We start from the raw sequence: 26,584 nt of genomic DNA, 5'->3' as shown, positions 1-26,584 counted from the left end.
GTGTTCAGTGCTCCCAAAATTTCCAAGTTACAAGGGCAGGCTACAACAACAATAAGCAGAGAAAATAAAGAACAGAGTTAGATAGAGGAGATCTAAAAATTGGATTCACTTAGAGATATACCAATATCTTTTAAGTCTTCCAGCTGATAACCATAAGTTAACAGCAAAGAGAAGCAAGGAATTAGCACTATCATGTTTGGAAGAGCATTTGATTTGGTTTTGGGGATGTCAAAGTTGCGACGCACTTGAGCTGTCAGCATAACAATACCAAGATTATAAGAAGGGGAAAAAAACTGGCAGTATATGATATTAAATGTAGGAAAAGGAAAGAAGGAAAGTAGTGATTATTACCTGATGTTGCTTATATTTTTGACGTATAGCATTCAGAGGACAACTATTAGCATTCATTTGCAGATCTTGTAGTGAAAGAACTGTAAGTTTAAGATCAGATGCCTTGTAGGTGGTGTAATGCTCCAGAGTTGGATTCTGTAAGAAAATACAAACAAAATCAGGCACAGGAATGTACAATGAAAACAAGTGTAGAAAAGCAGAAGAAAGATTTCCAGACCCATGGATGGCATGACTGATCTAGTGTCCATCTAGCAAGGAATACTGCAGATGCAGCAACTAAGGAAGGAAGGAATTTCAGGAATGTGTAATCAATGAGAGTGAGTTCTGCTAGATAGTTGGCCAAAAACTCCAATTCAAGGCTAGGAACCTGCAAAATGTAGTTAAAACTTACAAAACCAGGTTTTGTTTTAGAAATAAAGTAAAAGGTAATCATTAATATTTCTCTGAACTAAAACGAATCAATTAATATACCTTGTAAGAAGCTTGTGCTGCTCGGAGGAATCTCCTGCGAAGAGGGAAATTAAGGATGAAAAAGAAAACTTTAGAAGATGCAGAAACTTCAAGAATTCCACAATTGACGGATGGTGATGAATGTAGACAATGATAGAATTCCTAAATTAAATCACCTGAGAAATGTTTTTGCAGTAGGTGCTGAAAGCTGAAAACCTAAATAATTTAGTACCTGAACTTCCATTTCCAGAACCTGCAAGCTTATTTCAGTCAGGAGCCAATATACATCCTTCATGTATTCAAGCAGCATCTGAGTAAAACATCTCTTCACTGGGACACCATTACTTTTGAGATTAGAAATAAAATTCTCCCCAATTGTGCTGTGTACTCAGATACAACCAGAAATAGGCACCTAGCCTATTTTCCTCTTAATCTTGGGATCTTCCTCTTATTACTCCCTCCCTAGTTTTGCTGTACCATCTTTGGTTCTTTGCTTCTTCCCCCCCCCCTCCCCTCACCTTTTTTTTTTGTATCCCCTCTTTGGTTTGCTGTAATTTCGTCCCCACCCACCCCCTGGGTTCTCGTATCCCCATTATTGGCTCTTTTTGAAATTATTTGTTTTTTCCTTTCTTTAATATATTATCCATTCACCCCAAAAAAAAAAAAATTCTTCACACGTTCTTTGAAATAGAGAAACAAATTCAATTTCTGCAATTTAAATGTTTTCTTTCAGCCACATGAGCTCAATCATTTCTTGTTGTAAGAAACTACTGCCCCAAAAGTTTTAGGCCTGTAGTGTAGATCTGTGCCTATTAGATGTCATGTGTGACGAGAAAATCAATTAATTACCCATTGATAATGAAAGTCCAGAACTATGTATTACAGCGAAGCAGGCTGTTTACTCCAAAATATGAAAGGATGAAAAGATATCACCTACAGAGATTGGGGAATTAAAGTCATAAGCTGCAATTATGATACTTGTTTTCTTGACATGCTATACATATTAAGTATCATCAAGGTAATTGATTCAACATGCTGATAATAATATTGCAAATTAGATCTTCACCAATTGCAAATTGAAAACAAGATTCAACACTCAAATAAAGAGATTTGGAGAGAAGGCCTTAAGAGTCACATATAGAAATTGGAGGTGTACTGATGATTATTATCCTTTTTTCCATTTTCCTGTTTAGATAACAAAACTGATGAATATTATCTTGATGCATAGGACATATCCGTTCAGGCACAATTAAAAATTAAACTAATATGCTACTGTCAACACAGGTTTGGCATGGTTAAGTGTTTCAGAGTAAAACATCATGTTCCAAACCATAGGCATGTGTTCCCCAGCATTTTATCAGCTTCTTTATACAGCTAGAATGTTATAAAGCAATGTATCCATACATCATTGCAATCATGGGATTGTTTGTGATTATGTTCAAAAACATTGCGGTTGGTAGCAAGGATGTGGATAATCAATCATGTAATGGAGGACACAAAACATACATACACCAAGGACCAGAACAGAAGGCTATTGGAGAGAAATCTTGATAGACAAAATCACCATGTCATATTGCGCAATCCCTAATAATATCCAGATAAATAAGAGCACAAGAAGCCAAAAGGTAGAGAAATCTTGCTGCAAGTGATTGAGATAAAAGGGATTAATTTGTCCTTTCCATTGTAGATCTAATCCTCTCCAGCTCATGAATATTTAAGTTCATAGAACAACATAACGATAAACCCACCTCTCCTTTTGTGTATGTGTTATCAGTGATGAAGCAAAACTCCTCCACACAGGGTGCACAAATTTCTTCATATTTCCTTCAAGTAATTCAAAGAACACAAAGAGGGTATATTGTCAATCGAATAGAATGGCGCAGTGCATAAACACTGGAAATAGCATCAGCATCATTATTTTGCAGTAAAAGGTTAGTTGCATAAGGTTTAGGCACAGGAATTAAGCTTTTGTCCTAGCTCGTGCATGCACATGCACACACACTTGAGTGCATCAATTAGACAATATAATTGTATAATCCAATTGCAATTACTTTAAACACAAGTCCATTCTCTAAAATCTTACTGATATTTTTCTTAGCATGGATTTGGATTAGGATTTTCACTCACCAAAATTGGCTTGATATGTGTTAATTTTCACTCACACTGAAACAAATTGAAGAATCACTTGGCTCCTATGTCCTTTATCTTATAAGCATCTACTACATTGTTTCTTAAAGAAGTTTTACCAAGGAACAGAACAATACCAAAATTCAGATCACCCTTGTATGTAGATTGGAGAATGTTCTTTATTATCACAGATCTTTATTCCAACAAATTTATTTGTAGTGATAAAATTTCCACCTTTGCAAGTTACAATTATGAATGAACATGAAAGAAAGAAAATGCATTAACTACCAACATCACAAAGGAGCTTACGAGGCAATTAGCATGCACGTAATGCCAAGCAGTTGAAGTCTTCGTCTTTCCATGTAGTTTGAAGAAAGAAACCGATCAATGAAATACACTGTAAGGTAAAGTGTATCTGGAACCAGCTTATACTCCTCAGTAACCTGAAACAAGGCCATTCATAACAAACACTTTCAGCATTCACAAATCATCCAGAAATCCCTTTAAAACTTTAACTGCTCAAGCTGCGATGAGGCAGTTGTAAAGTTCATAAATTCATAACATACAACATGCTTTCTCAATATTTTAAAAAATTTAACCTTCTATTGTCAACATCACAGATCAGAGATGGAACATGACCCTAAATATTACTCCCCCCCCCCCCCCAAAAAAAAATGTGTAGTAAGGATGGCCTTCTAAGTTCTAACTGACCCAAGCAATAGGAAAAATTATGACATGAATTATGGTAGAGGCGATTAATCCCCCTTCCCAAAGATTGGAAATGGCTACAACTGCCACATTTCAAGTTCAAGAGCAAAGATTTCGAAACAGCTTAAGAATTAGATGAAATTTTGATCTTTTAGATAAAAAAAAAAAAAGATTAAAAGAAAGAAGTTACAACTCTTCACAAACCTGAGCCATGAGGAGGTTGCACACCTCTTTAACAAGGCACATGCTACTAATCTATTACAAATTTTTAGAGAAGGGGGGAGGGGGGCATGACCCATACAAATCTTGCTTTCCTAGATTTGGTTGAGGAATGTCCTAATGTTGTATAAATACTCTTTAAACAGAAGTTTCAAAATACCTCTTTCAAAGATCTTGTTTGTTTTGTCACCCACATGTTTTGAACCCAAGACCTCTCCGATGTGCTTCTAGTAAAGCAAAGTAGAGTGAAATCTTTAGTCCCACAATATTTATGGAAGAGAGTAGAGTGAGGTTCATATAATATAATGTGTTAGTAGGGACTGTTTTATGTCTCGGTATGTTCAGGGGTAGTTTAGGTATTTTTCAGTTTTCTTATTTCCTATTGTGTCTCTTAAGTCATTATATATAGTGAATGAATGTGGAGCTCACATATTATGTGAGATACTCCAAAGCTACCAGATTCTCATTCTTCTTCTCCTCTTCTCTTCTTCTTTCTTCTCTTTTCTTTATTGTTTACACTAATATGGTATCAGAGCAAGATCTCTAGGGACTGCTACAATCTTCCTAGCATCTTGTCTCCTCCCTTTCTAGGTTTCAATCATCATTGATTGATTCATCTCAGTTCAAAGTCTTGAGAGGCTCTTTGGTTTTCATGTGAAAGGGGTGCAGCACCCTATGCTGTATTTTTGAACTGTTTAGAGACTAGTTCCTCACTGGAGATTGAGAACTAGGTCTTCTTTGTTGGTGGAGATCGATCTATGGAGTGAAGAATACATTCAAGACCATGGAAATCAAGTTTTGTTGAAGTTTTTGTATCAATTTTTTGGGCAGAACCGAAAGTTGAGTTTCTGTCTGGGTTTTTGGGGTCGAGTTCTGCAGAAAGGGGTTGAAATCGAGTTTTGGTTGCATGTTTGTGACTGGTTTCTTCACCATGGTGACTGAAGATTAATTCTTATGGTATTTGAAGTTGAAGATCAACCTCACTGTGAAGGTTTTGGGAGCTAAGATCGATTTCCTCAGGTTTCTTCTTCTACTTCTGCATCCTTTGTGTTTGTTGAAATGTCAAGCTGTGATCGACATTCGGGGTATTGGGAGCTGAGATCGATTTTCTCATGTTTCTTCTTCTATTTTTGCATCCTCTGTATTTGTTGAAATTTGGAGCTGAGATCGATTTTCTCAGGTTTCTTCTTCTAATTTTGCATCCTTTGTGTTTGCTAAAATGTCTGACCCATCGAAGAATGTTGTTAATGAAGTTGTGTCTTCTTCATCTAACCATATTACTGAGAAGAAGTTAGAAGAATCAACAACTTCCAACAATGGAAGAAGATTGTTAGATTGGTGCTGAATGGTAGGGATCCGCAAGATCTGACCAAGACCAAACCAGAAAGTGATACCTCATGGGATACAGTTGATGCACGCATTTTGGGATAGCTGCTGAACTCTATGGACAACCAGATTGTTGATCTGGTAACTCATATTGATACAGTCAAGGAACTATGGGATTATCTACATGTTCTGTATTCTGGGCAGAACAACTTATCTCGTATCTATGAGTTATCTCAAGATTTCTACAGAGTTGATCGAAAGGGTCGCCTCTTAACCCAATACTTTGTTGATTTTAAGAGAATGTATGAGGTGCTGAATTCTCTACTTCCTATCACCTCAGATGTGCAACAGATGCAGAACCAACGAGAGCAACTCGCAGTTATGGGGTTTCTAGGTGGTCTTGGGAAGGAGTTTGACTCTGTTCGTTCTCAGATACTTAGTGGTGATAAAGTAGCCACCCCTTCTGACACTTTTTCACAAGTTCTACAAGTATCTCGCGAGACTTCTCCTGATTCTACTATTTTGGATGTTTCAGCCTTGGCCTCTTTCACACCTACCCATGGTCCTAGTAGTGGGACAGGGGCTGGTGGTGGCCGTGGTTGTGGGGGTGGTTCTAACAAAGCCTCTATTTCTGATCGCTCAAACAATCAGTCTACTGTAAGATTGGTCTACCGTAACAAACAGTAGTAATGGAGATCGCGGGCATGCCAGAGTCTACAAGACTCAATGTAGAAGAAGATTGCACTTCTGACTTCTATCAGGAGATGTGGATTCCCCTCTCGCCTCAATTGCTCCAAGTGGTTTGAATTAAAGACCAAATTGCAATATACGAAGAAAAGGAAAATCACAGAACAAATGATACAGATGAAATAAGACATCAAGAATTTCTATTGATCTCAATGTTGGAATACATAGAGGACATACCCCTGATACAATAAATCAAAGAAGAACTCGACAGAGAGAAGATGACTGCGATGGTCAGGAAGAAGATTACACTAAGAAAAGGTAAAATACAGTGAAAAATAAAAGATAATTTAAATTGCAAGTTTGTTGATTGATCGAGAGATCCCTTCCTCTTCTGCGGGTCTAACTTTTATACTTGTGAAGATGGAGTCTCCAGAGTGATCCTTAACTGCACCTTTTTTTACGGTTGTAGAACCGTTTGAGCATCACGTCCTCTTGGAATGGCTTCCACTTTGGAGGTGGTGTTAGTCATGAGCAGTTGGGTGCTTCACAGTTATAACTGTTAGAGTTTATATGTTGTAAGGGTATTTTAGGGACTAGTTAGTTTACTAGTTGTCTTATGTTGTAATTCTCTTTTTTCCCTTTTACCTCCCTAGGGAGGTAGGGAGGAGTATGTAATTTGTTCTATTCTCATTAGTGAAGTAATATAGGTGTGTGAGAGACATTCTCTTTGACACACAACTTTTCCACCGAATTCTCTTTCTCTCCATTTCTTCATCTTCTTCTTCTCTTCTTCTTCTATCTTCTTCTTTCTTACCTTACTTCCATAACCTAAATCTCAACTTGGTATCAGAGCGCCCTCCGTTTCTGGTTTGAGAGTCATCCTACAAGCTCTCTACCTTCTTTCCCTCTCTTTGGAACCCTAGGTTACAAAGGGGTTCCAAGGAAGAGGCTGATATGTGAAAACTTTGAAGAAATCATGCCATATCTCTTGATGAAGCCTATGGAAGCACTAAGATAGGTCTTCATGTGAAGAATTGGCTGTTTGAAGCCCAAATCAATGAAAGACAACCCAGAATACTGTTCTGTGAACAGTAACCCGAGAAATTACTGTTCCTTTTTCTGAAACAGCCCATCTTCTCCCTCATCTTGGCTTTGTTGAAACTTGGACCTGGCCCATTGGAGCCGCCCTAGGGTCCCCTTTCAAGCCCCCAAAACATTGGTTGCAAAGGAGGAAAGCCCAAGGGCTGCAACTCACTTTTTATGCTACTGCTACAGTAACTCCGCCTGTTTTGGGAAGTTTTTCTTGTTTCTCCTTCATCCAAGGTCAGTTGGAGATGAAATCAGATCCTGTGGAGTCGCCTTGGAGTCTACTTTCAAGCCTATATAGGCTCAGCTGGTGATATCTAGCCCTCTTTCTCTGCTACTCCAAACTGTGATGCTCTATAATGCTGCCAGTTGTTGAAATAATGACTGTTTTGTGATATACTACTGTATTGAACCTATTTGATGGGTTTTATTTGCTGAGTTATATTGTTTCAAGATTATGGGTTGTTTTATAATGGATAGAAGGTGCCATTGGTGAAGAAGGGAGCTACCAACCTAGATGGTATGTGATACTTTCAGCTGCTTGGTGTTGGTGAGGTGTGTTGTTTGAGTCTCTCGTGTTGTTGTATGAATGTATGATGCCATTACACTTTGAAGCATATGGTGGAATTGGATATTGTTGAAGTATTAGCTTGGTTTGCTACCTGGACTGCAATTACTAGTGTTTGAAAATTTCTTTTTGTGTTGAGAATATACTCCCCATTGGATTTGAGTATCATTTCCTTTTCTTTGTTCATTCCTACATTATGTCAGCTCTTGGTGGAAGAGGCCAGGGTCCAACCCAAGAAAATGACAGAGATAGGTTCCGCTGTGACTACTGTGGGAAGTTTGGACATACGCGAGAGAGATGTTGGACACTTCATGGTTATCTCCCTGGTATACCATGCAGCAGAAGAGGGGGGGCCAGAGCATGCACCTTGTTGACCGAGGATACACCTATACGACCTCCATATGGACTACAGACAGACACTGGTGTACTGCCAGCTTCCACTTTACAGGCCTCTACATTTGGCTCTTCTACTACCTCTATGTGGGTCATTAACTCTGGAGCCACTGACCATATGACCAGCATATCTCAGTGTTATGACTCTTACTCTACCTATTATGGTCAGGAAAAGGTTAGAGTTGCTGATGGTTCCTATTCTTCCATTTCTGGTAAAGGTAGTGTCCGTGTTACTTCATCTCTCTCTCTTGACTCTGTTCTACATGTTCCTCAGTTTCATACTAATCTCCTATCTGTGAGCCATCTAACCAAATCCTTGAATTGCTCTATTACTTTCTTTCCATCTCATTGTGTTTTTCAGGATTTGGTGACAAAGAGGGTAATTGGCAGAGGCCGTGAGGAAAAGGGGCTCTACCTTCTTGATACAGGTCCATCTTCTCTTATGAATGCTCAGTCATATGTATGTGGGCGTAATGACAATAGTAATGTTGACTCTGTTATGTTGTGGCATCAGCGTTTGGGTCACCCTTCTTTTGGTATTATGAGGGCAAAATTACCCCACCTGTTTTCTTCCATTCCTTCTTCCCATGTGTTTAAGTGTGAACCCTGTTTATTTGCCAAACATTGTCATTCTCCTTATCCTTATCATGGTCATAGATCTGATGTTCCTTTCCATATTGTGCACTCTGATGTTTGGGGACCATCTCCCACTACTTCTCTGTCTGGCTATCGTTATTTTGTTTCCTTTGTTGACAACTATTCCAAGTCCACTTGGACCTACTTGATGAAACAAAAAAGTGATGTTTATGATGCTTTTAAAAAAATTTATCAGCTCATTTGTACCCAGTTTCATACTCGCATTCAAATTGTTCGTTCTGATAAAGGGGGAGAGTATATGTATGGGGGGCTTCAATAGGTTTTTACTGATCATGGCATTATCCATCAAGTTGCCTATGTTGACACCCCTCAATAGAATGGGGTGGCAGAAAGGAAAAATCGCCATCTGTTAGAAATCACTAGGAGTCTCCTGTTTGGCATGCATGTTCCTAAGACCTTTTGGTCTGCAGCCCTTCCTACTGCTGCAGCCTTTTTAATCAATCGCAAGCCCTCTAAACTTCTTGGCTCCAAATCCCCTATAGACTTGTTGTCTCCTCAAACTTCTGCTTTCTCTCTTCCTCCTAAGGTGTTTGGGTGTGTCTGCTATGTCCATGTCAATAAATGTGCTCAGACCAAGCTTGACCCCAAAGCACTCAAATGTATTTTTATTGGATACTCCTCCTTTACCAAAGGGTATAAGTGCTACCATCCTTCTTCCAGATCATCCTCTTCAGGGGGAGAATAGTGGAAATGAAGAGGCTGCTTCTATCCCTTTCTATCCACCTTTGCCTACTTCTCCGTTTCTGTTTGATATCGGGAAACACAAAGAAGGTGTTGTTGTCAATACTGATACTCATTCAGGTGATGATGCTAACAATGAAACAGAAGGGGATGTTGTTGTTGAAAATGGTTTTGGTAATCAGAAAGATTACTACATTACATACAAAAGAGGTGAAGGCTTGTATAATACAGGACAGAAGACCTGCCAAGAGCCCTCTTTGGATCCTCATCCTGAGCTCCACCAACCTCATTCAGGTGATATCCCTTCTCCTCCCTCTGATTTAGACCTTCTGATTGCTGTTAGAAAAGGAAAGAGAGCTTGTACTAACCCTATTTCCCAGTTTGTTTCCTATAATGCTCTCTCTCCCACAAGTCTTGCTTTCACTGTTGCACTTTCTTCTGATTCCATTCCTAGGAATCTCACTGAAGCTATGTCTGACCCAAAGTGGAAGCAAGCCATGTCTGAGGAAATGATGGCTCTTGAGAAGAATGGTACTTGGAAATTAGTAGATCTTCCCAGGGGAAGAGTCCCAGTCGGATGCAGGTGGGTCTATACAATCGAGTATAGCTCTGATGGTGCAGTTGAGAGGTACAAAGCAAGATTGGTAGCCAAAGGTTATAGTCAAGTGTATGGGATTGATTATCATGAGACATTTGCTCCTGTAGCTAAACACAATTTTATTCGGGTTCTCTTATCATTGGCAGCCAATAGGGATTGGCCCCTATTCCAGTTGGATGTGAAGAATGCGTTCCTCCATGGTGACTTAGAGGAGGAAGTATACATGCAGCCTCCTCCTGGCTTCAAGTTCCCTTCAGCTGAAGGCAAGGTGTGTCTCCTCAAGAAGGCTTTATATGGTCTCAAACAATCTCCAAAAGCATGGTTTGAGAGGTTCAGGAAGCTATTCTGAAGAATGGATACTCTCAAAGTCAAGCTGACCATACCTTATTTACTCAGAGTGGTAATGGTACCATTACAGCCCTTATAGTCTATATTGATGACATTATTGTGACTGGTAATGACAGTGTTGAGTTAGCTAGACTGAAGTCCTACTTGGCTCAACAGTTTGAGATTAAAGATTTGGGTCCCTTGAGGTATTTTTTGGGAATTGAAGTGTCACGGTCCAAGAAAGGCATCAACATATGTCAAAGGAAGTTTGTTCTTGACTTGTTAAAAGAGACAGAGATGTTGGGCTGCAAACCAGCGAGCTCTCCTATTGAGCAAAATCACAAACTAGGAGAAGATTGTGGTCCCCCTCTTGTTGATGCAGGGAAGTACCAGAGATTAGTGGGGAAACTCATCTACCTATCTATGACTCGCCCAGATATTTCTTATGCAGTGGGAGTTGTGAGTCAGTTTATGCATGCCCCCAAGAGTGGGCACTTGGATGTTGTATACCGTATACTTAGATACTCGAAGTCCTCCCCAGGGAATGGGCTATTGTATGCCAGGCATGATCACCTGAGGATAGAGGGGCTTTACAGATGTTGATTGGGCTAGATCCATCTCAGACAGAAAATCTACTTCTGGTTATTGCACATTTGTTGGTGGTAATTTGGTTACATGGAGAAGCAAGAAACAACCTGTTGTAGCTAGATCCAGTACAGAGGCAAAATTTAGGGCAATGGCACATGGAGTTTGTGAACTTATATAGCTAAAGCGATTAGTTCAAGAGTTAGGGTTTGCTGCAAATGATCCTATGCGGCTCTATTGTGACAACAAGGCAGCTATAAGCATTGCTCACAATCCGGTACAACACAAAAGAACTAAGCACATCGAAGTGGACCGGCATTTCATCAAGGAGAAAATAGACTCCAGCTGTATTTGCACTCCTTTTGTAAAGACAGGTGATCAATTGGCGGACATCTTTACCAAAGGGCTTTCTTCTCTCCAGTTTGGTACCCTATTATGCAAGCTGGGAATGCATGATATTTATTCTCCAGCTTGAGGGGGAGTGTTAGAGTTTATATGTTGTAAGGGTATTTTAGGGACTAGTTAGTTTACTAGTTGCCTTATGTTGTAATTCTCTTTTTTCCCTTTTACCTCCCTAGGGAGGAGTATGTAATTTGTTCTATTCTCATTAGTGAAGTAATATAGGTGTGTGAGAGACATTCTCTTTGACACACAACTTTTCCACCGAATTCTCTTTCTCTCCATTTCTTTATCTTCTTCTTCTCTTCTTCTATCTTCTTCTTCTTTCTTACCTTACATCCATTACCTAAATCTCAACTATAACCGCTTTGGCCCTCCACGTTTTCTCCATGTGAGGAGTTTGCCTCGCTGACCGATCCTCTGTGACTCAAAGCTGGTCGGTCTTTCATTATCGGTCAGTCGGTAATTTTAGGGTGTAAACACAAATTGATAAGTTTCAAGTCATGGAAGCCAAAATGGCTAAAGAAAGCATAGTCTTACTTGAGGACTTTGTGCCTGGCTCTCTTATAGAGAATTGTTGGAGTCCTGAAGTTAGGTGTTAAAAATTATTTATCCACCCGTGTTCCCCTTTGGATAGTCCGCCGTGTTAGAGCTCCTGTATGATATACATATTGTTTCCTCCCTTTCCTACAAGGTCGGCCTTTTAGAGGAAGCGGTTCCAACATGGTATCAGAACAGGTAGGGGTCACGGTATAGAGTCCCCCTGGGAGCGGGCAGGTGTTAAAAAATTATTTATCCACCCGTGTCCCCCTTTGGATAGTCCGCCGTGTTAGAGCTCCTGTATGATATACATATTGTTTCCTCCCTTTCCTACAAGGTCGGTCTTTTAGAGGAAGCGGTTCCAACATTTTCAAATTTAATTTGGAACACAAAAGAAAGGACTGTACTCTTGACTAAATTATTATCTGGGTAGAGATTGAAAAGGAACCAAGAGAAGCACAAGATTGAAAAAGCTAAGGAATTTAAGTCAAAGGCTAATTTTATTGAGTCCGAGAAGCATGAACAATTCAAGAAGAACCCTCATGCAAAGGACACAAAGTCAAGAAAGAAGAAAGGAAATTGTTTCGCTTGTGACAAACCCGGTCACTACAAGCGTGACTACCAACAATTGAAGAAAAAGAACTTTAATAAGACCAAGGTCAACCTCACTGAAGCAAACCTATTTGTAGTCATTGTAACAAAGATTAATTTAGTTGAAAACCTGAAGAAATTGAACATTGACATCGATGCCATTAAGCCCATTTGTGATGACCGAAACTCTTCCACAACTATTCAAAAGTTAGTTCAAGAGATTTGGTTTACATGGGAAACTCCCAAACTTCTCAGGTTATGGGCAAGCGTCAGGTCTTCTTGAAGTTAACTTCAAGAAAGACCCTTGTACATAAAGATGTGTTGCATGTGCCGGAGATTCAGCGGAACTTGGTGTTGAAACTCTCAATAAGGCTAGATAAAAGCTCTTAATTAAAGCAGATAAACTTATCATAACTAAGAATGATGTATTAGTTGGAAATGGTGTAAGGATCGATCCAAGAGAGAAGAGGAGAAGGTAGGAAGTGAGAAGAGAAGATGAGAGAAAGAGATGGCAACCGAATGGAGAGAGTAGTGTCCTCTCCCTTGTTTAATTTACTAATATGAAGTGAGAATTACAACCACCTCCCTAGGGAGATAAAAGGTAAAACAGGAAAAATACAACATAGGAAAACAAGATACTAAACCAGTGTCCAAACTACCCTTATTACATAAATTCTAACTCTCCCCCTCAAGCTAGAGAATAAATGTCATACATTCCCAGCTTGCATAACAGGGTAATAAACTGATGAGGGATGAGCCCCTTGGTAAAGATGTCAGCTAATTGATCACCTGTCTTAACAAAAGGAGTACAAATGTAGCCAAAATCAATCTTTTCCTTGATGAAATGTCGATCCACCTCAATGTGTTTTGTCATGTCATATTGCATAGGGTTGTGTGCTATACTTATAGCAGCCTAGTTATCACAATAGAGTCTCATAAGTGCCTCAGTATCAAATCCCAACTCTTGGACCAGCCGTCTCAACCATAAGAGTTTACGTACTCCATGAACCATAGCTCTAAATTCTGCTTCTGCACATAACCGAGCCACAACTAGTTGCTTTTTACTTCTCCATGTGACCATATTACCACTGACAAAAGTACAATAGCCAGATGTAGATCGCCTATCAAAAATTGAACAAGCCCAATCAGCATCAGTGTGGCCTTCAATTATCAAATGGTTATACTTGGCTTATAGAAGACCTTTTCCTTGAGAGGACTTCAAGTATCTAAGGATCCAGTATACAATATTCAAGTGCCCACTCTTGGGGGTATGCATAAACTGGCTCACCTCCCCAACTACATAGGTGATATCTGGGTGAGTAAAAGAGAGATAAATCAACTTCCCTACAAGCCTCTGGTATTTCCTGCATCAACAAGGGAAGAAGGCCCATAGTCTTCTCCTAGCTTATGATTCTGATCAATAGGAGAGTTTGCTGATTTGCAACCCAACATCCTGGTGATGCAGGTCCAAGCACTAGGAATAAGAATAAGAAGCCTTGAAGAGGCTGCTGTTTTGTTGCTGCTTTATTTTTCTTGGAGCTTTTCTTTCCCATACTTAGTTTATTTTAAGGGTTTTAAGTGACTAAGGGTAAAATAGTCTTTTACCTGTTTTAATTGTTTTAAGTTTTTTTTTTTTAAACTTCTCCATCCTTCCACGATTTCTTTTGGAGGATTGGATCAGATTTGTATTAGGATTCAATGTCTAGTGTTTTAGGAATCAGACTTAGACCCTATTCCTAAGCTGATTCGATGTAAGGCCTTTGGCCATCTTATTATAAATAAAGATTTCGTGGGAGGCTGCCCCACAGTTCAAATAATTAATTTTTTTGCTTCTAAGCTTGCTGCTGCCATAGCCAATTGCTCTCTAAGTGTACATCCTTGTGGATCTCAAGGTGGTAAAGGGTAGGTGGACTCCTGCGACTCCTTGCATCGTGAAGATAGGAAGGTTTCAAGTTCTAAAACTGCTGCCTTTGATCTCTTCAAATCCAGTAAGTTTGAATCTGAATTTTGTTTAAACCTTCTTCTTCTCATCCTCCAACCCAAGCCTTCAAAATCTGTCCAGCACTAGACCTAATCCAAACCACACACCCCTCCATCCATTAAACCCTAACCTCCATTAAACCTGCAATTTACCCATTGAATCCATAGCTTGAATTTCAAGCAACCCCCTTCCAACCCTCTGATCACCACCAAACTACCATCGAACCACCCTCCCATCCCCTCCTATACTCGATCCAAGTTTCAGCCCCAAATTCCCACTCTAACCCCTTCATCTCCTTGCTCCATTAAAACCCAAACCCAAAACCCTAAAATTCAATTCTGCCCAAAATTGCAGAATTTCAAACTCATCCAAACCCTTACTTTTTTATACCATAATAACCCCCTAGACCTGCCCATTAATACCCTATAAACCCCTTTCCCAATATCCAACCCTAACCCTAGTTTTGCCCTAAATTACTAAACCCTAACCCAATCGGCCGGCCTTTGTGTGTGACCCCATTACCCTGGTTCCTAGTGGGATTACTCCTACCTAGGACTACATTACCTGGTCTCTTTCAACAAGTCTAGGACAAATATCCTTTGACATATATTTATTCCCTTCTTAGACTGTGACACTTCAATCCCCAAGAAGTACTTTAAGTAGGGGTGTCAATTCCAGGCACAGGCTGGTAGACCTGACCGAGCCCGCCCGACTTGAACCAGCAAGTTTCGTAATTGGGCGGTCCCGATGTGGGGTCCTAGCCTGTCGGTTGCCCGACCGGACCCCTTGATTCCAAGCCCGACCTAGCCCGACTCTTTAACTTGTAAACTTCCTCTCCTCTCCCCTCTCTTAGTCTCCCATGTATGGTTGTGTAAAAATTTACCTATGTATGAAAATTAAGAGGAAATTATATGGAATTTACCAAATTGGAGATACTTTACCTGAAATGTTGCACCAATTACAGTAGAGGATTTCTTACCAACTCCAACACCACCCAAGAGAGCACAAAGAAAATAAGAAATTATAGTTCAAAGTATTAAAAAAGGCAAACAAGTCAGGAGGCAAACAAAGTGGCTGAAATGGTTGTCACTTGTCAGGATTTTGAAAATAGAAAATTACTTGGGTGGAGTCACGAATCCTAGATTTGGAAAGAAACGAAATCGGGCATCACAGTACTCGGAAATGGCTGCACTTTTTAAGTCCCATTTAGATTTAAACAGGCTCATAGCCAGATTTTGCACCGTTTAAGGCCCTATTATATTACCCAATTATAGCCTGAGCCCGACCTAGCCTATCCAGGCCCGGACCGATTATATAAGTGGATAGTCACGGTGCGGGCTTTAAGCACCATGAGGCCTGGCTAGCCTCGACCAAGCCCAACTGGTTGACACCCCTAAGGACCCAAATCTCTCAAACTGTTGAGCCAAGTAAGTCTTCAACCTAGCCATCTCAGCCTTGTCTTCTCCAATTACTACAATGTCATCAACATAGACAATAAGGGTTGTGATGGTACCATTACCTCGCTGACTAAATAAAGTGTGGTCAGCTTGGCTCTAGGAATACCCATTCTTCAAAATGGCCTGTCTAAACCTCTTAAACCAAGTATTTGGTAAATGAGACCATATAGTGCCTTCTTGAGTAAGCACACTTTCCCTTTAGCTGAGGGAAACTTGTAGCCAGGTAGAGTCTGCATGTACACTTCCTCTTCTAGATCACCATGGAGGAAAGCGTTCTTCACATCCAATTGATACAATGGCCAATCGTTATTAGCAGCCAGAGATAAGAGGACTCTTAGTGAGTTGTGCTTAGTCATAGGAGCAAATGTATCCTGAAAATCAATCTCATACAACTGTATCCTTTGGCCACCAACCAAGCCTTATATCTCTCAATTGTACTATCCGATTGGTACTTGACTATGTAGACCCATCTGCATCCAACTGGAACTCTCCCCCTGGGAAGATCAACTAGTTTCCAAGTACAGTTCTTCTCAAGAGCCATCATTTCCTCATGCATGGCTTGCTTCCGCTTTGGGTCAGACATAGCTTCAATGACATTTTTGGGAATGGAACTAGAAGAGAGGACATTAGGGAAGGCAACACCTATAGGAGAAAGAACATCATAGAAAACAAACTAAGCTACAGGATTAGTGCAAGCTCTCTTTTCTAATAACAATAGGAAGGTCTAAATCAGTAGGAAGAGAAGGGATGTCACTGTGAGGATCCGTTATTTGCCCGAGGCACTCGAATGGCCCGCGGAGGGTTGTATATTGCTCCTCGGATGGAGAGAGAAGGAATGCGTCTTCTCAGGGGTATGGTTCAATTTATCAGGGGATGGGGGTTATACAATAAAATAAAATGGAGTCGCCACCTAGGTTTAGGGCCTAGGACCCATTGGTGTAGCCCTAGAAGGGCTACGAGACTTCAGTTGGTCTGGCCAGACATTCGGGGCTAGTGGGAGGTGTTAGGCACCCACCATGCCCCGGATAAACTGGTCTTTCTACTAGATGCTTGTTTTCGAATATTCTCCCTTTTATGAATGTCTTATTCCCACATGTATGACTAAATAATGATGCACAAACTATTTAATAAAATTAAACTATGTTGCACTAACTACTGTACGCTACACGAGAATACTTGAAAGGACTACATTGTACTGGAATTAAAAAGTTAATGGAAGAAACATATACCTGTACGCTTTAAGTAAATGCAATTATGCAAGACGGATAGCGTCCCCTAACTCAGGTAGAGGCAAAAGACTGGCTTTGTCCCTTTGTCGGACAAAGTAACGGCTTGCGAGTGTCGAATCTTAAGATCTCGGGCAAAATAACAACGTTCCAAGGCTTTGGAAACTAGAGGCTCAAAGGCCGGACAGAGTGGATATGCCACGGGAGGTTTCCAAGATTTGGGCAAAAAGGGGTCAAGGAAGCCAGACTTGGATAGTCCGGACTTCGGACAAAGGGACGAGGCTCGGAGGCTCGAAATCGGATTGGGAAAGAGCCCCGAAACAAGGAAACAAGCAAAAAAACTGGAAAATTGGAGCTCTAGGGGTGCCCCCTCTCCTACAAACTTGGATTATGCAAATGAAGGGGGTGACCCCCTTTTTATAGGCAAATTTTGGGTTCAGCGGCATCGCAAAAAATGTGCGGGGCCATATGGCAAGGCTGCAGCAGAGCAAAAAATGGGAAAAATCCGGATATGGGCGCCTCTCGTGGGGCCTCACATGCACGTGCGGCACCACGCGACAGGGCCGCAGCGCGCTGGCGGCGCCACATGGCAAGGCCGCGCAGTGCAGGGCCACGACCGTGACGCTATCTTGTGGGGTTGTGCGGGCTGTTCGGGGCCGTCTGGGGAGTCGTGCGCACGATGTATACTTTAAGGGGCGAGTGGAGATGTTTTTTGATACAGTGTTGGTTTTCGGGGACATTGCCAGTCATCTACATCTGATCGTCGTCATCGCTGGGAGGGTGACAAAATTCAGCGTCTACAATCACCTGACTGAGGAGGGTGGAGCTCAAGATGTGGATCCAAAGAGGACTCTTGGCAAGTCTTCTTCCTCCAGTAGCCTCTTTGGTACGGATTTAACTCCTTCATATTGTCAGAACCAACACCTGATTGATCATTAATATCAACAACAGCTCCTTTTTTATTCTCAATATCAAACAAAAATGGAGAAGTAGGTAAGGGTAGGAGGAAAGGGATATCAACATCCTCTTCACTCCCACTATTCTCCCCCTGAAGAGGATGTTGAGAAGGAGTAAAGAAAGGTATAGATTCAAAGAAGGTGACATCTTTGGAGAGAAGTCGTTTTCAGGAAGAGGGATGGTAGCACTGATACCTCTTGGTAGAGGAGGAATATCCAAGGAAAAGCATTTAAGTGCCTTAGGGTCAAGCTTGGTCCTAGCAGATTTATTGACATGGACATAACAGACACACCCAAACATCTTGGGAGGAAGAGAGAAAGCAGAATTCTGAGGAGACAAGAAGTCTACAGGGGATTTGGAGCCAAGAAGTTTAGTGGGTATGTGGTTGGTTAAAAAAGCAGCAGTAAGAAAGGCTTCATACCAAAAACTTTTGGGAACAAGCATGCCAAATGGGAGACTCATCGATGCTTTTAACACCCATTTAATTTCAGCCAGCCATGAGGGCCATGCACCAAACACCATGCGTGCGCGGATGGGGGCTTGTTGCAAACACGCCCGCATGGCCTGCAGCCATGGCCGCACCATGTTGTGGGCATGGCTGCATCTACTGTGGGCGTGGCCGCAACACCTTGCTAGCCAACCCCATGCTAGCCACACAACAGCTCCTTCTAAACACTTGGCTGCCATAACAGCCATTTACCTGCACAATATGCCATGTCAACACCATGTGGGATAATTGGGTTACCACGTATCACCTATGGAACCGACCATTTTCTCTCTACTTTTCTCTCTCCTTAGAGAGGCTTTTAAACTGTACAGCTGTGTAGAAACAACTATATCTCCTCCGTCCGATGTCGAAATGACACGAAACCACAAGCAATGGATCACAGACTCGAAGAACTACATTTCTTCAGTTTTCACCTTCTTCCAAAAATGCCATCTGGGTTTCCAAAAATGCCCTCAAACACGCTGCCATCGTGTGAACCTATAAAATTACAATTCCGGAAGCATATGGCCTTCACCTAAGGCTGCCGAAGGCTGCCAAACACTGTAAAATGCTGAGGTGAGGTGTTCCATGCTGCCACATAAGCTCAGATACTCCTGCATCATTGGAAACATGTCAAATCGCTACCAAATGTCTAAAATGCCCCTGTGAGCTGTATCAACATCCCCACTGACCTCTGTGACTAACATAATCACCAAAACAACCCTATATGCTGAGTGTCACTTGTCTAGGCCATCTGTACTCTGTAAAATTACGGAAATACCCCTGTAATGTTGTCCATGACTGTAAATGACAGAATTACCCATGGATGACTCCCAAACACTGTGGGAACTTTGTGTGAACTGCCAAACTCCTGTAATGGTGTCACTGCCACAGTGAACACCATAAGAACTGTTGGGGATTCTAGGAACAGTGTCCAATGACTGCCTACAATGCCAGAAGTCTACTAACTCATCCAGAATATTGTTTGTACTGATCACTGCCACTGCTCTAGGCTAGAGCTAACAGGTAAGCATGCATGGATTAGACAGCTAGAGTTGAAAGGAAAGAAAGAGCCAGGTCAAATATTAATTTTCTTTTTTACTTTTTTTAAATATGATTTATTTGTGACATTGATAGAATTTTAAAACCCTTCCAACACCCAATCCACATATATAAGAATCTTTCTCTACTTTTGAACTATATTTCTAATTTTCACAAATATTAATTTGTTCAAATAGGTAAGGATGAAGGTTAAGGCTCATTTCATCAATAGTGGCTTGAGCATCTTTGTCCAAGAAGTCCTAACACCTCATCAAATTCATAACTCTAAAATAGTGAGGGAAGCATGCAAAAATGTGATCTTTCCTCCAAAATCTATTTTATATATTCATTGAATTGTGTTTGCACAGAGTGTGTTGTACCACTGTTTTCACAAATGACACTTAGTAATATGTATGGTCTCTGTGCTTATAGCATAGTAAACACTCAAAAATAAATTACACACCTCCACAAGCCAATCAACGAGGATCCCTCGCATGCCCTGTGTGATATCTTGCTGTAGTGTTTCCATAAAATTATAGCTAGGTCTTCGAACAATCTGAGCAAAGAGATTTTAACAGATGAGAATCAGTGGGTGAATGAGTAGTATCTAAAAAGGAAGAGAGAAAAAACTATATTCCCATGTTAAATCTCATCATATAATCCATTCATGCAGCAAAGAACCAGAAACATCCTCATCCTCCAGCTAAACAAAGCACTAACTTCTAATTTCTAATTGGTAAAGATTGCAAACAAACACCATACCATTAAAACTTAAAAGCAGGCTTTGTTGAAGCCTCAGCAATACAGGAACTTTTGAAAACCTTGTTGAATAAAGAGCATGGTATCAATTTAAAATTCTTAAGAGCATCTTATACTGTTGGAATATGTAATCCAGAATACCGTGGGGGTATTCTGGTCTTTTTGGGGTAGTTTTATTCTTCTTATGTTATTAAGTGTAAGTGGGCTATGTGGGTTTTAGTCCCACATTGCCTAGTTTAGTCTCTTTGTAATTTCTCCTCTATTATAAATAGAGGGGTTTACCTATCAATGAATACAACACATTATTTTCTCTCATTCTCTCTTTCTAACCCACGATTCTGCCAACATGGTATCAGAGCTGGTCTGATCTCGGTTAGAAAAAGAGAAAAACCCTACTCCATCTCTCCAATAGACCTCTCCTTCTTCTCTCTCTCTCTCTCGGATTCTCTTTCTCTGGTTTTCTTCTTCTTCTCCTTGTAAGGAGGCAGCACTAATGAGGTAAAATCCCTAACCAATGATTTAGTTGCTGCCCTCCTCCATTCTATCTACTTTTTTATAGTAAAATACTGCTGGAATCATCTTTGTGATTTGGGGTTTGGCAGAATTTTTTGGAGATCGACTTCCTATTACTATTGAAGGCTGACCTTCCACCATTGGAGCTCCCTATGCACCCTTCTCCAGCCCCTTTCTACCCTATTCCATTATCCTCATTCCCTATTTCCTTTTTCTCCAAGCTTTAATTAATTCCAGCCATCATACCCTAATCGATCTCAACTTGTCAAGGTTTTTCAAAACCCCGACTCCAATCGATTTTGGTGTTTCCTTTTTCAGATGCAACTGATCTTTTGGGGGTGCTTCCCTATTACTACAAGCCCTACTCGACCTCAGTTTGGACCCTTTCTGATGGCTGGATTTGTTTCTACAGCAAAAATTCCTTAACCTGCTAATTTGGTTACCTGCCAAAAACCCTGACTTTCAGTTTCAGTTTTTGCTAATTTTTTGAGGGCTGATTACTCCCACTTCAAGGACCAATCGACCTCAATATTGCACTTATCCAAGTTTTTTGAAGACCCCTACCCCAATCGATCTCTTCTTTTCAGAGTTTTCCAAAACCCTGATAAAAATCGATTTGGGCTAGGGATGTTTGCTGTTGTTCAAGTGCTTTGGAGGTGGTTCTAACATTAAAAGAGAACTCTCCTTCATCAGTTCAAGGCTTGAAAAAGGTCTTTTATGCTGGTGTAGTGCTGTAATGCTGCCCTGCTCTACTTCTGCGATTTTTTGGAGTCTCTCCCCTTTGAAGATCAGGTCTCACTCTTACTAGAGATTGATTGTTCACATTGGAGGTTCCATTCTAGCAGCCTTGGTCAGCATCTATTACATGTCTACATTAGCAATTACAGCCCCCTTTCCCTAAATCGATCTCAATTTCAGGGTTTTCTAAAACCCTGACAACAATCGATTTTAGGGTTAGGGTTTTCCTATCAAGCTCATATTTTGAGGAGAGTCTTATACATATCAGAGGAGTATTCAACCCATATTTCCACATCATTCATCAGTTATTTTTGGAAAAAATTCAGGTTCATTCTTATGGCTCGATTTTTTCAATTATCAACCTATTTTCCTTGTTCTTATATGGCTGGCTGCTTCAACTACCTATTGGATCTACTGAGTAATTATCTTATATTTGCTGGTTTTATTGAGCTTTACTACCTACCTTGCTGGTTCTATTGATTGGATTCTGTAAGCATGACTGGTTGACATGTTACTGTTGCCTTTATGTGGACTACTACTGCCCTAGTATTAAGACTGAGTATCCTACTTGGAGATCGAATTTCTTTCATTATTGAAGACTCGAATCTACTACCCTAGAGATCAGCTTATTTGGGATTATAACAGTGTGTTCCAAGGTTATTGGTTGCAACTACGAACCTATTCAGTTATGTGAAGCTTTTTTTGTTCATATCCGGCTTACTTTGAGAGCTTGATCCTAGCCTTATTCACTAATTCAGATCTGATCCAAGTTTTTTGTTGAAGCTTCTTACATCCATTGCTGTCCAGATATCTTCGTCAATTCTATTTAGCATGTGGGAGTTTATAGTTTGGAATTTTGCACACTGGTTCTTCCTTGTGTGAAGATCGATTAAGTTTTTTAAGAATGGTGCCTTCTCCTTCTAAAAATCAGACCTGTTTTTTTTATAATTCCCCTGATCATTGGAGATTGGTGTTTTGGAATTAGTTTGATCGATTGAAAAAGGTTGTAGATTAGTGTGTTGCATTGTTTTTGTCCATGGTTCATTATCCTATTGCTCTTTTCACTTCACCACCTCCCAAAACATACCTTTGGCATATACCCATAACCCCTTTGGAAGTTAATAGCATTCTCTAATTTGCCATTTCTTCCTTTTCCATTACCCTTAGCACCTCTTGGAAAATTCTGGAATATTATGTTTTTGCCCTATCTCTTACATCATCTCTGTTATGTCCACGTGTACTACACGTGAGGGGGGGATTATGTACAGTACACCTGCAAACATTGTAGAAGCAGAACTTGCAGGAACACTTGGTGCAAAACATAGAAGATCAGAGTTTTCACCATTGCCAATGGGTATCTACTTTGTTATTAGGTTGAGTTTGCCGTAAGGGGGAGATTGAAGTATTAAAGTATTGAAGATGTTTGGTTATTGCCTGCCTATATGAAGTTCTACAGTTGGGTTGATTTTTTCAGCTGCTTGATTCATCTGCTTGCTGCCCTAGTTGCTTATCTTCAAGATTATCAGTCAGACATCATTGGACAGCTGTTAAAGATTGGTGAAAGTTTGCTGCTCAAGTCTGCCCAGGTTTTGAAGACCTATTTTTTTCAAGTTCTTGAAGGTTTATTTGGGAGCTGCATTCTTCTGTCAAGCTGGATTCTACTACAACTTAGTTTTTTCCCTTTTTTTGTTCAAGTTGGGCATTAGTACCTTATATGCGCCAACTTGAGAGGGAGTGTTAGCATTATTAGGAGTTATTTTTTCTTTAGTCCAAGTTGGATCTTCTTTCTTTGCTTATTTGTATAATCCAGCTTGAGGGGGAGTGTTGGAATATGTAATCCAGAATACTGTGGGGGTATTCTGGTCTTTTTGGGGTAGTTTTATTCTTATGTTAGTGTAAGTGGGCTATGTGGGTTTTAATCCCACATCGCCTAGTTCAATCTCTTTGTAATTTTCCCTCTATTATAAATAGAGGGGCCTACCTATCAATGAATACAACACATTATTTTCTCTCATTCTCTCTTTCTAACCCACGATTCTGCCAACATATATCTTTTATTTGTACAGCAGCATAAAAAGTTGGATACACGATCAAATAAAAGAAATATCAATTTCAAATTGGAACTATGAACAATACATTTATTAAGGACAATTGCAGCGACACAAACCTCTGCGGCACGTAAATTGTTATAGATATCAGTTGCATAGAGACAGCACATTTGCGGATCTTTGTCATCAGAATCAATATCTGAAATGTCTAAACCACTTGAAACTCCCAAATTCTCACAAAGATTAGACTTATCTGCATCATCCAATCCCCCAAAAAAAAAAGTGTCATGCTCATCTAATTTTGTAGTAATGCAAAACAATGTAATTGAAGAAAAATGGAGAGAGAGAAGGGCAAAAGGAATTCTTGAAATGCACAAATAACCTTTTATTGAAGTGTTTGCATATTTCCCTACACCAAGCCAATTCAAATATTCAGTAATGTAAAGAAGCCAAGTCCATGGCCCACAGTTTCACCTTGTCACCTATTAAACTTATTGGAATACGTAACCATTGAAATCAGAGAAGAATGATGTCTATCCTAATTTTGCAGGATAAAAATTACAGACAACACAAGCATCTTCTTCTTATATTCAAAACATAGCAATTAGGGGAATTACAAGAGTCTAAAAGCAAGTAACTAATAATTCAAAATTAAGAAGAGAAGATATTGAATGATTTAATGATTTATATTTCAGATTAGCTCAGAAACTCATCTTATTCCATCTTATCTGAGTTTCTTTTCATAAAATGCTAATTTCTGCTAATTGCATTAATCTTCTCCCAAAGATGCTGGACATACTGTAGAACCACCTCTTGCCCTTGGAACCTACCTCCACGAGTTTTGCTTCCATGACTTCATGCAATTTCATTTTATAGTGTTTTCTACTCTAACTATTGCCTAAATTTTAACTTTAATATTACCCTAAAGTAGTGGTAAAAGTTGAAATTATCAAATAAAATAAAATTTTATCTCTAATTGTCGATAAGATGAAATATATGCCCTACCACATCCTGTTAACTTGTTATATTACTTTGAAAATGCATTTTCCTGCTTCAATTGCTCATGCATTTCTCATTGCCTTTATTTAATCGTAACTGAGTTATCCTCTCAGTACTTGTCGCACTCCTGAGAGTTTGGTGCATATATTGTGTCCGGCAGTTCAGCATACTATAATTTCATAGAATAGGTTGTCTCACTCTAAATGTAGACAGATGAGAGAGCATGCAAACCTTTCTTTAAAGGAATTAAGAATTGAGAAGGCTTTCTATAAATCTGTATCTTGGCCTGAGGATCACAACCAACTGATTGTATCTTCATACTTTCCATACTTATTTGGATTGGAAAACGGCTTTTTCCTTCCATTGAGCATGCAACTTGTTGTGGTTCAAGCTTCTCTGACTTCTCTATTTTTTCAGCATTCATTGAATTTACATCCTCTTGAACCTCTGGAACTCCTACAGGATTGGTAGGTGCCACCTTGGACTCCTTCACATGACCTCTTTTAGCTTTCTTGGAGTTTTTGGTCTGAAGAACAGCAAAATTAGCAGAGCAATTCAGATTTTAAACAGGCAAAATGAAGAGTTTTAAGATAACTGCACTAATTTTAGAAACAGAATTGTAGGTGAAAGGAAATTTTAAGATTATTGGAAAATGTTATCATAGCTATGAAGGCACTTTCAGTCCATTTTTTTTATCATTGTTCATAAATTACCAACCATTTCACTTCTTTTTGAGTTCATGCACAGCCAGGATATATCTCAAAATTTTTGCTTATCAATATTTCCAAGGAACCTAACAAACACAAATACACATTGTACTGACTAAAAAGAGTGCCCTGACCTGAAGCTTTGAAGCATTAATGCAATTGGTATATAAATCTTCACAGCACAGATTGGTTGAATCCTTTAGCACTGCCCTCCTTTTATGTCGAAGACCTGCATCAACTGGAGCTGAGGAACTATTCTCATCCAAGACTGCTATTTTTGAAGTTTCTCGCAGAACCCGTTTCTCGTTATGTTTCACAGATGGATGTATGGGAAGTGTTCCACCAGCTGCCTGATAAGCTGCAGCCTGAGCTCGTGTTATTCGAGCAGTGGGTTCTGGAAAACCAGTGGCTGCTGTATTCTGTTTCTTCATTTTCTCGTACTTTGTAAGAGCAATATAAGGTTTAAAATCAAATTTCAGTACACTAAACCTGCATACAATTAATTCAACATCAACTTGTGTTTTTACATTTTTTTTTTAATTGGGGGGAGGGAGAACAAGCAGTCCAGACAACAAGTACAGATGCAATATGCTGTACCAGTGTACCTGCATTATCTTGCATAAAATTAACATAAACCATATTGAGAGAAGAAAGACACGAGCCCCACAAAAGGTAGAATTTCAGGTTTTAAACTGTTTCCAGTTAAAACTCAAGGGCGGCAATATCCAAGAGAAACAAATGCTGAGAAACCTCACCGTTTGCTATGCACACAAGCCCACACTCTCCCTAAACATTGTCAATTGCCTTCCAATGTAAATAACTATCCTACCAAGTCTATTCCTTAGTTCTTTATGGTGTAAGGAAAATGAGACATGAAATTGTTGAACATAGCTCACATTGATGTTTTTTTCCTTACTTTGTTGAATTTTTCCGCATCATATGTTTTGTTGACACTTGAGACTGTTGCAAGCTTCAGATTCTCTTAAGGTGTCAAGACCATTTTATATGTGCATCTCTTCTTTCTCGAAACACAGTACTTAATAGTTTTCATTTATTATCATGGTGTAGGATTCAAAAAATATTTTCTTCTTTTTCTATACCTTTTCGTTTTGTTTTCTTCTTTTTTTTTTCGGCCAAGAGAGGGAATTAACTTGCATCAGTATGTATTACACAGGGTCAGGTTACCAAAATCTTCTTGTGCATTGCTTTTAGTGAAAGAACCCCTCAAAAGGAGGGGGAGTAACCCTTAGAGATGCCTGTTTGAATTACAATCCTAGCATACACCAATTGTACAAAAAGAAAAAGGTACAGGTAGCAGTACTAAAAATTTGATACTTGAATAAAATCCTTTTAGTTTATAAATGTTCCATACCAAGAA

At 39.8% G+C, this 26,584-nt stretch overlaps 1 protein-coding gene across 2 annotated transcripts; it reads right to left on the bottom strand.

The window, feature by feature from the left end:
* Nucleotides 1-25,685, bottom strand: LOC122670774 (cyclin-A2-4-like). 2 transcript variants are annotated; one of them, XM_043867754.1, is made up of 11 exons: nucleotides 25,341-25,685; nucleotides 24,731-25,025; nucleotides 23,620-23,753; nucleotides 19,906-19,998; nucleotides 3,238-3,371; nucleotides 2,550-2,625; nucleotides 978-1,054; nucleotides 823-856; nucleotides 569-718; nucleotides 352-486; nucleotides 1-250 (listed from the first exon to the last, which is right to left on the bottom strand). In XM_043867754.1, the coding sequence occupies exons 1-11, from the start codon at nucleotides 25,635-25,637 to the stop codon at nucleotides 191-193; spliced, it is 1,485 nt and encodes a 494-aa protein (XP_043723689.1). In that variant the 5' UTR covers nucleotides 25,638-25,685; the 3' UTR covers nucleotides 1-190. The 2 variants fall into 2 exon arrangements, with proteins under 2 accessions (XP_043723689.1, XP_043723690.1); XM_043867755.1 differs by having other exon boundaries at nucleotides 23,620-23,723.
* Nucleotides 25,686-26,584: the final 899 nt, after the last annotated feature.

This window comes from Telopea speciosissima, chromosome 8 (assembly GCF_018873765.1).
Source record: "Telopea speciosissima isolate NSW1024214 ecotype Mountain lineage chromosome 8, Tspe_v1, whole genome shotgun sequence".
NCBI lineage: Eukaryota > Viridiplantae > Streptophyta > Magnoliopsida > Proteales > Proteaceae > Telopea > Telopea speciosissima.
This window is presented reverse-complemented; position numbering and strand designations above follow the sequence as displayed.

Coding starts and splice junctions, on each gene's coding strand:
- LOC122670774 (XM_043867754.1), bottom strand. CDS start 25,637: ATGAAGAAACAGAATACAGCAGCCACTGGTTTTCCAGAACCCACTGCT. Junction 3,372..19,905: donor TCGTTGATTGGCTTGTGGAG/GTGTGTAATTTA, acceptor GCCTTGTTTCAG/GTTACTGAGGAGTATAAGCT. Junction 857..977: donor ACTGCAAAAACATTTCTCAG/GTGATTTAATTT, acceptor CCCTCTTCGCAG/GAGATTCCTCCGAGCAGCAC.